This window comes from Oncorhynchus tshawytscha, linkage group LG01 (assembly GCF_018296145.1).
Source record: "Oncorhynchus tshawytscha isolate Ot180627B linkage group LG01, Otsh_v2.0, whole genome shotgun sequence".
Taxonomy (NCBI): Eukaryota; Metazoa; Chordata; class Actinopteri; order Salmoniformes; family Salmonidae; genus Oncorhynchus; species Oncorhynchus tshawytscha.
The window spans coordinates 50437732-50452071 of NC_056429.1; the positions used below are offsets into that span (position 1 = coordinate 50437732).

Here is a 14340-nt window from a genome sequence, read left to right on the forward strand (position 1 = left end):
TATAAGTGAATTAACCAAGTGGCCAATCTGTTACCGTTATCAATGCAATGTGTGTTTTCATAAAAGTCATCAAGTTTTAGGAAATGTAATAAAAACAAGTAGTTCTAAATGTAGCTTTTTTTTTTGGCTTTATAAATAAATTGTCCCCAAAATATTGTTATTAAGATGAGCAGTGTACATATCAAATAAGCTAATATTTGACCAATAATGAAAAGTCAGCTCTAAAAACCCAACGTTTACGCACACTTGATGAACTAACTAAACAAATGGTCATGTATTGAGAAAAAATATTTATTCAGTCATAATAATTACATTGATAGGTGCAAAGTAATTTGGAAGACCAATGCAGCATTGTCACTATGAAAAGATGGCGCTCAGCAAAACATTAAGAGTTTTGTTCATGATTCAGAAAATCCACCCAGAAGCACAGCTACCAGAAGCCTGGATCAAACCACTATGAATGAGTCAAATCCAAGTACAGTCAGTAGCTATTGTATGTTCCTTGAAATATCCTTGGTCACAGCCTGTTTGAGAAAACAAATCCAAAACATTTATTAACCTACTGATTAAAATGCAAATGTTTTGGATTCATACTAAACAATGTATGCCACACCAATTCATATTTTTGGTTCCTAAATGTATAACATGTGCAAATTATTATTTGACGAATAGCAAACCTTGTTAACATTGCATGCCTGGAAGTAACAGTGTCCAGGCATAATAAAAAATAGCATTTTACAATCTAGGTGGATTGAGCCATGAATGCTGATTGGCTGACAGCCGTGGTATATCAGACCGTATACCACGGATATGACAAAATATTTATTTTTACTGCTCTAATTATATTGGTAACCAGTTTATAATAGCAATAAGGCACGAGGGTATGTGGTATATGTCCAATATGGCCGCGTTGCGTCGTGCCCAAGAACAGCTCTTAGCCATGGTATATTGGCCATATACCACACCCCCTCGTGCCTTAATGCTTAAATGCGCCATCTTTAAATGCTGGAATGTCTTGGGATGGTTTTCATGGCATCTTGGAGACACTAATAGGTCATGTGCAGTTTGAGGCAGTGTTCAATGAGCAGCTCTACTTGGGAAAGACAGTGACCACATCATAGCCTTCGGGTGGAGTCACTCGCTCACGTGCGTGTTTCTCACAGTAGATCTGGTCCTCCACGAAAAAATGTCCCTTCTGTTTCAGGTTGAGGTCGCAATCTGAGCAGGTGTAGCACTCGGGGTGACGGAACTTGTCCCGTAACTTGACTACCATCCCCCTGTGTATGGGAAAGAAGAGATCACATACTAAATGGTTAGGTTAAAAAAAAAAAAAAATCCTGAAAACGTATGAAAATCCTCTTCATAATGCATTATTTACGCAGTTATAATGCTTCATGAGCATGCACTATAAAAGTATGACGTAGACGCGCCTAAATATCCAACTTTCATAAAGCATGTAACAAAGTCTTATAATTAAGCAATAAGGCACAAGAGGGTGTGGTGTGGTATGGCCAATATACCACAGCTAAGGACAGTTCTTAGGCAAGACGCAACGCGGAGTGCCTGGATACAGCCCTTAGTTGTGGTATATTGGCCATATAGCACAAACCCCTGAGGTGCCTTATTGCTATTATAAACTGGTTACCAAGGTAATTAGAGCAGTAAAAAGCAATGTCATACCCGTGGTATACGGTCTGATATACCACGGCTGTCAGCCAATCAGCATTCAGGGCTCGAACCACCTAGTTTTAATGCAGTTAATGCCCATGCAAGTCATTAGCATAGCTAATAAGGAGGTATACATTCTGAAGAGGGTATGAAGTGTTACAAGCTGACTACACCACTCGCGTGCGTGAGCGTTGCAAAATAAATTTAGAAATCTATATTCAATTATTGCACCCACACTGCTAGTGCGCGCCAACAATCGTCTGCGTTGTCAAGGGCTAAAATAGAAGTCAGTTCTGTTCATGACGCAGAACACGCTGCAAGTCCTGCCTCTCCAATCTCCTCATTGGTTTATAGAAGCAGGTGCTCACGTGCCATCTCATCAACTCGCCCAACATGACTACACGTTGTCTAATAAATTATCTGTAATCTTGATCCAAACAACTTTCCTAATACAAATGTAGTTATTTTAAAATGTAAATAATAAATCAAATTTAAGATGGAATAAACCGTGTTCAATAGCGGATAAAGTAATTGGTTCAGAGTTGGTTTTGATATGTTAACCTGCATGTCGTGATCGCTTTTGGTGTGGGAGGACAAAATAAATGTATGCACAACACGCACAGCCGGTTTGGGTTCGGTGTTATATCGAAATGTAAGACACAAATGGTCTAAAAGACATTAACATGTTCATAGAAGCATGTCCTTTTTTTTACCTCAAAATAGTAAGGCAAATTGAAACAGAGATGCACTTTTTCCCTACCACAGTGACTAACACCATTCCACCTTCTTGGATCATGATGGACAAAACACCTAATCTTGTCACCCAATCCACCTTGAAGGTCACACAGAAGGCATGTCCTAGCACCATTTAAGCGTCTCTTAAATTAACACTTCATAACCAAGAGTTAACAACCCCTCAAGTACACAGCTGTTGGCAGCATGCTCACAGCATGGCTCTATATCAGCCAATTGAATTGACATATGACAAAACACTTCGGAAGGGACATTCTAGAAGAAACCATGAGGAGACAATTACCAGTAGGGAAAAAGTAAAATGATAAGACTAAGATATTTCATTTTAGGGGCCTGTCATATGTTTCAACCAGTCAAATCACGTTCATATGTATTCCTCAGAGATCCTAGAACGTAACCAGACTTCACTATATCATTATGGGTGTAGTATATCCTATAGGACACCAAATTTGGTCAGAGAGCATAGCCTTCATGGCACGCCGATGACGCGAGCGGTCTTCACTTGATTGACTAACTTTGTCAAATAAGCACCAATGGGGTCAAACAAAGCTAGCTAGTTAGTCAATGAGAAGGGCTTTATGGGAGTAAACCCTGTACCTGTTGCAAAATGTAGCTGCTAACCTTGTGCAACAGCAAGCCTTTTCCTTTTAGACAAAAAATAGTTATGAAAACTGGTTGTGTTGCAAATGTTGAACTTATAATATGGTTACTAATACCAAAAAGTCCAAGTATACAGATTTGACGATATTCTTGCAGAAAAACGTAATATGGATGCAAATGTCTCCTTCCTTCATGAAATGTCTCCAAATATTCCTGGGTGACTTCACACTAAATGTCAGTTCGCTCATACTTCAAGTTATCCGTCTGAAACTTTGCACATATACTGCAAAGTGGGACAGTTCTGTTGCATTTCAAAGATGGTGGTATTGTATTTTCTTCTGTGTTATATTATCCTACATTCTGCTTCTGGCGCCGACAGAGATGTCCTCCTCGCTTCGCGTTCCTAGGAAACTATGCAGTATTGTCTTTTTACATGTTATTTCTTACATTGGTACCCCGGGTAATCTTAGGTTTCATTATACATACAGTCGGGAAGAACTACTTGAATATAAGAATGTCAACTCACCATCAGTACAACCAGGAATATGACTTTCGCAAAGCGGATCCTGTGTTCTGCCTTCCACCCAGGACAAAGGAAAGGATCCCAGCCTGCGACCCAAAACAACAACGTCGTAAAAGAGGCAAACGAAGCGGTCTTCTGGTCAGGCTCCGGAGACAGGCACATCGTGCACCACTCCCTAGCATACTACTCGCCAGTGTCCAGTCTCTTGACAACAAGGTTGATGAAATCCGAGCAAAGGTATCATTTCAGAGAGACATCAGAGACTAACATTCTTTGCTTCACGGAAACATGGCTCACTCAAGAGACGCTAACGGAATCGGTGCAGCCAGCTGGTCTCTTCACGCATCGCGCAGACAGAAACAAACATCTTTCTGGTAAGAAGAGGGGCGGGGGCGTATGCCTTATGATTAACGAGACGTGGTGTGATCACAACAACATACAGGAACTCAAGTCCTTCTGTTCACCTAACTTAGAATTCCTCACAATCTACCAAGGGAATTCTCTTCGATTATAATCACAGCCATATATATTCCCCCCCAAGCAGATACGTCGATGGCCCTGAACAAACTTTATTTGACTCTTTGCAAACTGGAAACCACATATCCTGAGGCTGCATTTATTGTAGCTGGGGATTTTAACAAGGCTAATCTGAAAACAAGACTGCCTAAATTGTATCAGCATATCGATTGCGCAACCCCGGGCTGGTAAAACCTTGGATCATTGCCATTCTAACTTTCGCGACGCATATAAGGACCTCTCCCGCCCTCCATTTTGTTGCTCCCTGCCTACAGACAGAAACTAAAACAAGAAGCTCCCACGCTCAGTTATGTTCAACGCTGGTCCGACCAATCTGATTCCACACTTCAAGACTGCTTCGATCACGTGGACTGGGATATGTTCCAAATTGCTTCCAACAACAACATTGACGAATACGCTGAGTCGGTGAGCGAGTTCTTTAGAAAGTGCATTGACAATGTTGTTCCCATATCAACGATTAAAACATTCCCAAACCAGAAACCGTGGATTGATGGCAGCATTCGCGTGAAACTGAAAGTGCAAACCACTGCTTTTAACCAGGGCAAGGTGACCGCAAACATGACCGAATACAAACAGTGTAGCTATTCCCTCCGCAAGGCAATCAAACAAGCTAAGCGTCAGTATAGAGACAAAGCAGTCACAATTCAACGGCTCAGACACAAGATGTACGTGGCAGGGTCTCCAATCAATCACGGATTACAAAAAGAAAACCAGCCCCGTCACGGACCAGGATGTCTTGCTCCAAGACCGACTAAATAAGTTTTTTGCCCGCTTTGAGGACAATACAGTGCCACTGACACGGCCCGCAACCAAAACCTGCAGACTCTCCTTCACTGCAGCCGTCGTGAGTAAAACTTTTAAACGTGTAAACCCTCGCAAGGCTGCAGGCCCAGAAGGCATCCCCAGCCGCGTCCTCAGAGCATGCGCAGACCAGCTGGCTGGTGTGTATACGGACATATTCAATCAATCCTTATCCCAGTCTGCTGTTCCCACATGCTTCAAGAGGGCCACGATTGTCCCTGTTCCCAAGAAAGCTAAGGTAACTGAGCTAAACAACTACCGCCCCGTAGCATTCACTTCCGTCATCATGAAGTGCTTTGAGAGACTAGTCAAGGACCATATCACCTACTGCCCAAATAGGTCCACAGACGACGCAATCTCAACCACACTGCCCTAACCCATCTGGACAAGAGGAATACCCATGTGAGAATGCTGTTCATCGACTACAGCTCAGTATTTAACACCATAGTACCCTCCAAACTCATCATCAAGCTCGAGACCCTGGGTCTCGACCCCGCCCTGTACTGGGTACTGGACTTCGTGACGGGCCGCCCCCAGGTGGTGAGGGTAGGTAACAACATCTCCACCCCGCTGATCCTCAACACTGGGGCCCCACAAGGGTGCGTTCTGAGCCCTCTCCTGTACTCCCTGTTCACCCACGACTGTGTGGCCATGCACGCCTCCAACTCAATCATCAAGTTTGCGGACGACACTATATTGGTAGGCTTGATTACCAACAACGATGAGACGGCCTATAGGGAGGGGGTGAGGGCACTCGGAGTGTGGTGTCAGGAAAATAACCTCACACTCAACGTCAACAAAACAAAGGAGATGATTGTGGACTTCAGGAAACAGCAGAGGGAGCACCCCCCTATCCACATCGATGGGACAGTGGTGGAGAGGGTAGTAAGTTTTAAGTTCTTCTGCATACACATCACGGACAAACTGAATTGCTCCACCCACACAGACAGCGTCGTGAAGAAGGCGCAGCAGCGCCTCTTCAACCTCAGGAGGCTGAAGAAATTTGGCTTGTCACCAAAAGCACACAAACTTCTACAGATGCACAATCGAGAGCATCCTGTCGGGCTGTATCACCGCCTGGTACGGAAACTGCTCCGCCCACAACCGTGAGGCTCTCCAGAGGGTGGTACGGTCTGGCCAACGCATTACCGGGGGAAAACTACCCGCCCTCCAGGACACCTACAGCTCCCAATGTCACAGGATGGCCAAAAAGATTATCAAGGACATCAACCACCCGAGCCACTGCCTGTTCACCCCGCTATCATCCAAAAGGCGAGGTCAGTGCAGGTGCCACTTCAGAGCAACAACAAAAAAATCCGATCTGAGCATTCAGATTGAGGTCGCATATGAAACGTTGGAATTGCATCAGGTTTGAGAACCACATATGAATGTGGAATAAATCCCAACGCAAAAGATCAGATTCCATGTGGTTTTTGCTGTTTACACGTTTGGGGAAAAAAAAAAAATCAAATATGCCAATAAATCATAATTGGCTGCCTGTGTAAATGCAGCCTATGCGACAGGGAGCTCTATTTTAACAGACCTAACACAATGGTAAATCTAATCACATTGATATAGGTTTGGGGGTGTGTCAGAAATATTTGAGCTATTTTCACAGCCGGTATTGAAGCGCAATAGCTGGCGCTAGAGTAAAAGTGCTGGGTTTTGATGAATAAACAAGTTATAGGTGTGACAAGGCCTTGGCCACTCACTGGCCTATCAAGGCACTCCATGGCTTAATACTGCATGTGTTCATCAAATCAAATCAAATCAAATCAATTCATCTCAAGTTCGGTAGGTTATTGACAGTCTTTGCACGGTCATCAACTCCAATTCTGCTGGGGGCATGGAATAGTCTTGTCCTAGTCCACTGTGGATGATACTACAGTTTAATAAATAGCATAGGCTACATTAACGAGTGATCACAACAGTAATAAAACAATTTTAAAAATCATCCAGTGTTTGCTTGGTGTTGACAGTCAACATTGAAATTGGCTTGAACTAGCTTGAACTTCATTAAAGTAGGGTAAGTGTAGCCTACCACCCTTACCTACAGGAAAATAACAAATGTATCTAAATTCGAGAGTCACCGAAAATGTCCACTCACTTTTGTTGCTGCCAAACTTGAGCTTTTAATAAAGCTTTGATGATTAAGATTTATTTCAAAGGGTCTCACAAGCCAAACCCATTATCAACAGTCTTGGCGAATGCATTGGGCAACAGCCCTTCTTGAGAAGAGAGGAGGCTTTGCTTGTTTTTTAATCCAATGAAATGGGGACTAAACAAGTCATGTTTCTAAATACGAGGTTTACGGGCACTAAATCTCTCGTTCCATGTGCATTATGCATCACTGCTGGATAGGCCGTGCTTCCGCTGTCAACATCCATGCAATAACTAATTGCGTTACCGCTAAGATCAGCTTTCAGTTGGTCTGAAATATCCCACCAGTGCATACTGAAATTGGCACTTTGGCGCACGTTTTTAAGGACATACCTCAGATATGCCCACCACAGCGCGAGCAAGTATGTAACACAGGTAAATTACCAATCCTAGCGCTAGCGTTTGAAACTAGAAGAGCGCCGGCTTTAACAGGACGAAATTGCAAAGGAGCCTGTGTTTGACAATTGTGCGGGCTTCACGCCAGCCGAAAGTAGAGCCCAGGGCCTGTGTTCAGAAAGCATCTTAGAGTAGGAGTACTGATCTTTGATCTCCTCGTCAAATCATTGTGAGCAAAATGAAAAGTTTACAACATTATCATGAGATCACGATTGTTTGACTAATCATAAGTTATACTTACACAATCCCTGATCCACATTTGTCACAGATTGGTAACTTGTCTGCATGTCTCACTGTTGAACCAATTTTTGTGGCAGGCGCTTTCACACTCTTAAAACCAGAGGTGTTATCAGGATCTGCAATCAAGAGGAGACACACGTTATCATGTTTTGTTAAGCCACAACACTGCCATTAAATATTTGGAAAACCCTGTAAAATATGACAAAGGCTCTTTTAAGAAAGAAGATTCTCTGGTCTGATGAAACCAAGATTGAACTCTTTGGCCTGAATACCAAGCGTCACATCTGGAGGAAACCAGGCACTGGTCATCACCTGGCCAATACTATGCCTACGGTGCAGCATGGTGGTGGCAGCATCATGCTATGGGGATGAACTGAGCAAAATAATAACAGATCCTTGAAAACCTGCTCCAAAGTGCTCAGGACCTCAGATTGGGGCAAGGTTCACATTCCAACACAACAACAACAATAATAAGGCTGTAACGTAACCAAATGTGGAAAAAGTCAAGGAGTCTGAATACTTTCCAAATGCACTGTATACACTGAGTGTATAAAACATTAAGGACACCTTAGTATTCAGTTGCACCTCCCCCTTTTCCCTCAGAACAGCCTCAATTTGTTTGGGCATGGACTCAAGCAAGGCATCGAAAGCATTACACTGGGATGCTGGACCATGTTGACTCCAATGCATCCCACAGTTGTGTCAAGTTGGCTAGATGTCCTGTGGGTGGTGGACCATGCTTGATACACACCGGAAACGGTGTGAAAAATCCACCAGCGTTGCAATTCTTGGCGCAAACCGGTGCGCGTGGCACTTACTACCATACCTTGTTTAAAAGGCACTTAAATATTTTGTTTTGCCCCTTCACCCTCTCTGAATGGCACAAACTATCCAGTGTTTCAAGGCTTAAAAATCATTATTTAACCTGTCTTCTCCCCTTAATCTACACTGATTGGTGGATATAAGTGACATCAATAAGGGATCATAGCTTACAACTGCATTCACCTGGTCAGTCTGTCATGGAAAGAGCAGGTGTCCTTAATGTTTTGGACACTCAGTGTAAAATATCAGCTGCATGTGTGTGTGAATAAGTACCTGACTCCAGAATATCCTGCAGCACTTTGAATGAAGCTGACTGTCGAGGAGGCTCATCAGCCTCTTGGTTTTCCTGCAGCATTTTGTAGACCTCAGAGTCTGCCACTATTGGTGGCAGAATACCGGACGGATCTGAGCTGAAAAACAAATGACCACAATCAATACAATGAGTCCAATAGTACACAAGCATAGTCAAATCAAGGACAAACAAATGATGATGATGGCGATGGGGCCTCACACATCGCTATGTTTCCTTGAGCAACAGCTGAAGTTCAGTTTGACTTACTGTAACACATACCGTAAGCATTTAACACGTGAAAATGCAGTACATTCTGCGACAGTAAGACACGTGTCACTTGAAAAACAATACCCAGCGGGTAAAACCAATAGCTCCCTGAAATATCAGCATTGACCCTTTTCGCACTAATCTCTTTTGACTCATCACATATGTTGCCGTTACGGTTTATTATCCATCCAGTTGCCTAGTCACTTTATCCCTACCTACATATCTGTCTTGTATCCCTGCACATTGACTCTGTACTGGTACCCTGTGTATATAGCCAAGTTATCTTTACTCATTGTGTATTTATTGCTGGTGTTCTTTTTTTTTCTCTCTGCATTGTTGGAAAGAGCCCATACGTAATTTCACTGATGGTCTACACCAATTGTTTACGAAGCATGCGACAAATACAAAAGACGTTATCATATCCAGCTGGGATAGATCCTTACACGGTGCTGGGCTCATTAGCAGCAGTGCCGATGGTTCTCACGCCATCCACAGTCGCGTTGAAGTCCTTGATATTCTCTGAGGAGTACAGACCGGCAGGGTTGTTGTACTGATTGGTTACCACCTTGGGGCCGAACCCAGCGAATGGCAGGGCGCTCCTGTTGTGGGCGGAACCTATGCGTTTCACCTCCTGCAAGTTGTAGGCAGGGATACAGAAAGTAACGCGTACTGGGAAAAAAATAGTATATTCTAAATATAACTCAACTTTCAATGCCATCGCTCACACACATGCCTTGATAAAAATAGTATGACAGTTACTTGACTAATTTGTGGATATTAGAGGTAAAGAATAGCATTGTCAAAAGGTTATTTTGGGTAACCCCTCAATATCATAATAGTGGTAAACAAAGGGGCCGCCCGAGACAAAATATGGTGACATGCAAGCACACCATTACCGTACGCAGTCAGTGAAAACAAAATACCTTAAAATCTAGCTCATGCTCCATGCATATTTTCACAAAGACATAACAAAAGAAAAAAACTGGCAATTTGGCACACTGGCAGTGGCTCCACACAACAAATAAATGCATCACACTGCTTATCCAATGAAATTATTTAGAGGGGCGAGTTACCCGAAAGCTTTGTAGCACACCAGTGCTTTATTTGCCATGTTTTGCTAATTCACTCACACATCGTTACTCTCACATCTCAGGGGTGTGTGGCTGGGTTGTCAATAAAGAGAGAAATAAAGTGGGCCATTACATGGGCCATTACATTCTGGAAACTCACCCCATTTAAAACAGCTTGAATGCATAAAACATTTTTTAAAATGTATTCTGTGATCAAAATGCACTAGGTTTGTGACATCCCTGAAAGCTGTGGAGGACTGACAAAGCACATGCTTCCTACATTAATTCACACTTGTCTCAATTTTCCATTCAGTACAGCAGGAACTGAGTCTTGCATCAGAACTTGGCTGATAAACTATGGTCTCCTAGGAAATAATCTGTTGAGAAGTAAACAATGACAGGGACATACCCATAAATTAACTTAATGCCTAATTTCCTAATGCTATCTTTGAGTGAGGTAGGATGTAAGGCAGACGTACCTGCGGCTCAGATGCAAGATTCATCTTGTAAGAGTTGGTCTTTCCTTCCTCAGAAGAGAGCGGTGACCACATTTTAGATTCGGATCTAAAAAGACAGTCAAACACAGTATTCAGACTTGCAATAAACAATATTCAGACATACAACTAACAATACTCAGACTTGCAATGAATAGAGATATCCAAAATATAATACAAATGAGTACGGAGCAGTCCTCAAACGTGTTGATGGGACAACAACCATTTCTAAATAACCTATTTTGAGAAAGCACCACTTCACAACAGAGTTATGCCATGTTATAAACCTAAGATTGGTTGATAGCCGTTAGTTATTCACGATAATTAACTCCAAAATGCCATGATGTCATAATTACATTTCAAGTATCAACTCCCCCAGAAAAAAGCATCGACATTATTTCCCCATGTTTCTTGCCTAGTATTTTGTTTGGTTAATATAATCCTCTCGCTGTGTGCCTATCCAACATGTTTCAAGTTTTATTTGCATGCATACGAACGTGACGAGACTGACAGCTTCTCTTCTCTAATTTATTTCTCGGGATCATTATAATGGAAATGAAGGTAAGAAAAAAGGAAACGCACATACTTTGCTATCATTTCAGCTGCTTTAATGCGATTGTGTTTGCTTGATAACTAGCCAACTAAAGCTAAGGAGAAGTAATGTTAGTTTAGCTATCCTCCATAAATATTTTATTGACAATCAGCTGGTTGTTTCCCATTTATACATGTATTAAATCTTTAATTAAGTTATTGTCTGCCATCATTGAACCTCTACTAGCTAGCTACATGCCAATGATTTGTTTAGCATTGCAATATGGAATTAATAGAATGAACAACTGGTGGAAGGATCAAATAAAAACAAATGTACTCATTCAAATAATGCTAATAAAAACATGTTTTTTTATTATGTTGCCAACCATTTTATAAAAGCAATAGATGGGTTAGCTGACAAGTCACGATAACGATGTGTGCGTTTCCATGGGGCAGATGTCAGCATGTTTTTGTGATTCTGGATGGCCAGATTGCTAGCAAAAATGCCAAGAAACTGATTTGTGGGGAATCGTCAGTGGCTCATTTCAGAACGTTTCATCTTGTTCTTTATAGCATGTCTTGTTTTGAGGTGTTTTGACTGATTTCATGTCAATGCTAATATGGACCATTGTTTTTATTAGCTAGCTAACCAACGACTAATGATGTATTTGAGAGACAATGCTCATTGTGCAAATGTATGTTTTCAATAAACATTGGGAGACGAAATAACTAACATGTTGTCAACAATCTAAACCAACCCAGTCTGATTTGCCCCATAGTAACGCATGCATCAGATTTGTTGCTAAACAACCAACCCATCTATAAAAAGGCATGAGAACCTGGGAATTATCTGTGATGACTCCCTCCAGGAAGATAGCGCTGATGAAGATGGCAGCATCGCAACTAGCATCTAGGAATCTTTGCAGTATTTTCTTTTTTTTTTATGTACCACCCACCGCTTCTGAGTAGATTATTTGCTAATGTTCAGTCTTTGGATAACAAAGTTGATGAGTTTATTTCATTCCAGAGACACATCGGGGCCTGTAAGATACTTTGTTTCATGAAAACATGGCTCTCTCGGGATACTCTGTCAGAGTCGGTAAAGCCAGCAGGATTCTCTGTACATCTCGCAGACAGGAATAAATATCTCTCCGGGAAACAGAAGGGCGTGTTTCATGATTAATGACTCATGGTGCAATTCTAGGAACTCAAGTTCTTTTGTTCACCCAACCTAGAACACCTCACAATCAAATGCTGACCATATTATTGCCCAAGAGAATTCTCCTCCGTCATTGCCACAGCCGTTTTACACCCCCTCAAGCCGATACCACGACGGCCCTAAAAGAACTTTAGTGGACTTCATGCAAACTGGAAACCACATATCAGAAGGCTGCATTTATTGTAGCTGGTGATTTAACTAAGCAAATTTGAGGACTAGGCTGCCAAAGTTCTATCAACAGATCGACTGTACTACTCGTGCTGCTAAGACTCTTGTAAGCACTTCGAATGCTTACAAGGCCCTCCCCCGCCCTCCTTTCGACAAATTTCATCACGACTTCATCTTGCTCATCCCTTCCCATTAGGCAGAAACTCAAACAGGAAGTACCCGTGTTAAGAATTATTCAACGCTGGTCGGACCTATCGGAATCCACACTTCACGATTGTTTTGATCACGTGGACTGGGATATGTTCCGGGGTTGCTTGCAAAAATAATCTAGACGCATACACGGATACAGTGACTGACTAATAAGGAAGTGTATAGGAGATGTAGTACCCACTGTGACAATTAAAACCTACCTTAACCAGAAACCGTGGATAGGTGGTAGCATTCACGCCAAAACAGAAAGAGCGAAACACCGCATTTAACCATGGCAAGGTGACTGGGAATATGGCAGAATATAAACAGTGTAGTTTAGTAGGCATATTCAATCTCTCCTTATCCCAGTCTGCTGTCCCCACATGCTTCAAGACGACCACTATTGTTCCTGTCCCCAAGAAGGCAGAGGTAACTGAATTTAATGACAATCGCCCCGTAGCACTCACCGCTGTCATCATGAAGTGCTTTGAGACTAGTCAAGGATCATATCACCTCTACCTTACCTGCCACCCTAGTCCCACTTCAATTTGCTTACCGCCCCAATATATACACAGACGATGCAATCGCCATCAATCTGCACACTGCCCTATCCCATCTGGACAAGAGAAATACCTATGTAAGAATGCTGTTTATTGACTATAACTCCGCATTCAACACCTTAGTACCCTCCAAGCTCATGATTAAGCTCGAGGACCTGGGTCTGAATCCCACCCTGTGTAACTGGGTCCTGGACTTCCTGACGGGCCGCCACCAGGTGGTGAAGGTAGGAAACATCACCTCCACTCTACTGACCCTCAACACTGGGGCCCCAACAAGGCTGCGTGCTCAGCCCCCTCCTGTACTCCCATGACTCCGTGGCCAAGCATGCCTCCAACTTAATCATCAAGTTTACAGATGACAACAGTAGTAGAGTTGATTACCAACGATGATGAGACAGCCTACAGGGATGAGGCGAGGGCTCTGGGAGTGTGGTGCCTGGAAAACAACCTCTCACTCATCAACAAAACAAAAGGAGAGGATTGTGGACTTCAGGTAACAGAGGGTGCACCCCCCTTCATAAATGAAACCGCAGTGGACAAGGTGGAAAGCTCCAAGTTCCTCGGCATACACATCACTGACGATCTGAAATGGTACACCCACACAGACAGTGTGGTGAAAAAGGCGCAACAGTGCCTCTTCAACCCCAGGAGGCTGAAGAAATTTGGCTTGGCCCCTAAGACCCTCACAAGCTTTTACAGCTGCACAATTGAAAGCATCCTGTCGGGCTGTATCCCAGCCTGGTACGGCAACTGCACCGCCTACAACCGCAGGACTCTCCAGAGGGTGGTGCGGTCTGCCCAACGCATCACCGGGGGGCACACTGCCTGCCCTCCTGGACACCTACAGCATCCAATGTCACAGGAAGCCCCAAAAAATCATCAAGGACTCAACCACCTGAGTCACGGCCTGTTTAACCCGATTTCATCCAGAAGGTGAGGTCAGTACAGGTGCATCAAAGCTGGGACAAAGAGACTGAAAAACAGCTTCTTTCCCAAGGCCATCAGACTGTTAAATAGCCATCACTAGCCGGCTACCACCCTGTTACTCAA

General features: G+C 43.0%; 1 protein-coding gene across 1 annotated transcript in view; it reads right to left on the reverse strand.

Moving 5' to 3' along the window:
• Positions 1 to 275: 275 nt before the first annotated feature.
• LOC112249749 (PDZ and LIM domain protein 1) overlaps positions 276 to 14340 on the reverse strand; it is a 29673-nt gene continuing 15608 nt past the window's right edge. The window contains exons 2-6 of the mRNA XM_042328138.1: positions 10609 to 10693; positions 9503 to 9690; positions 8774 to 8910; positions 7680 to 7794; positions 276 to 1277 (exon numbers count right to left, since the gene is read on the reverse strand). Coding sequence (XP_042184072.1) covers positions 1091 to 1277; positions 7680 to 7794; positions 8774 to 8910; positions 9503 to 9690; positions 10609 to 10693 — 712 coding nt within the window. The 3' untranslated portion in view covers positions 276 to 1090. The remainder of the gene's footprint in view (positions 1278 to 7679; positions 7795 to 8773; positions 8911 to 9502; positions 9691 to 10608; positions 10694 to 14340) is intronic.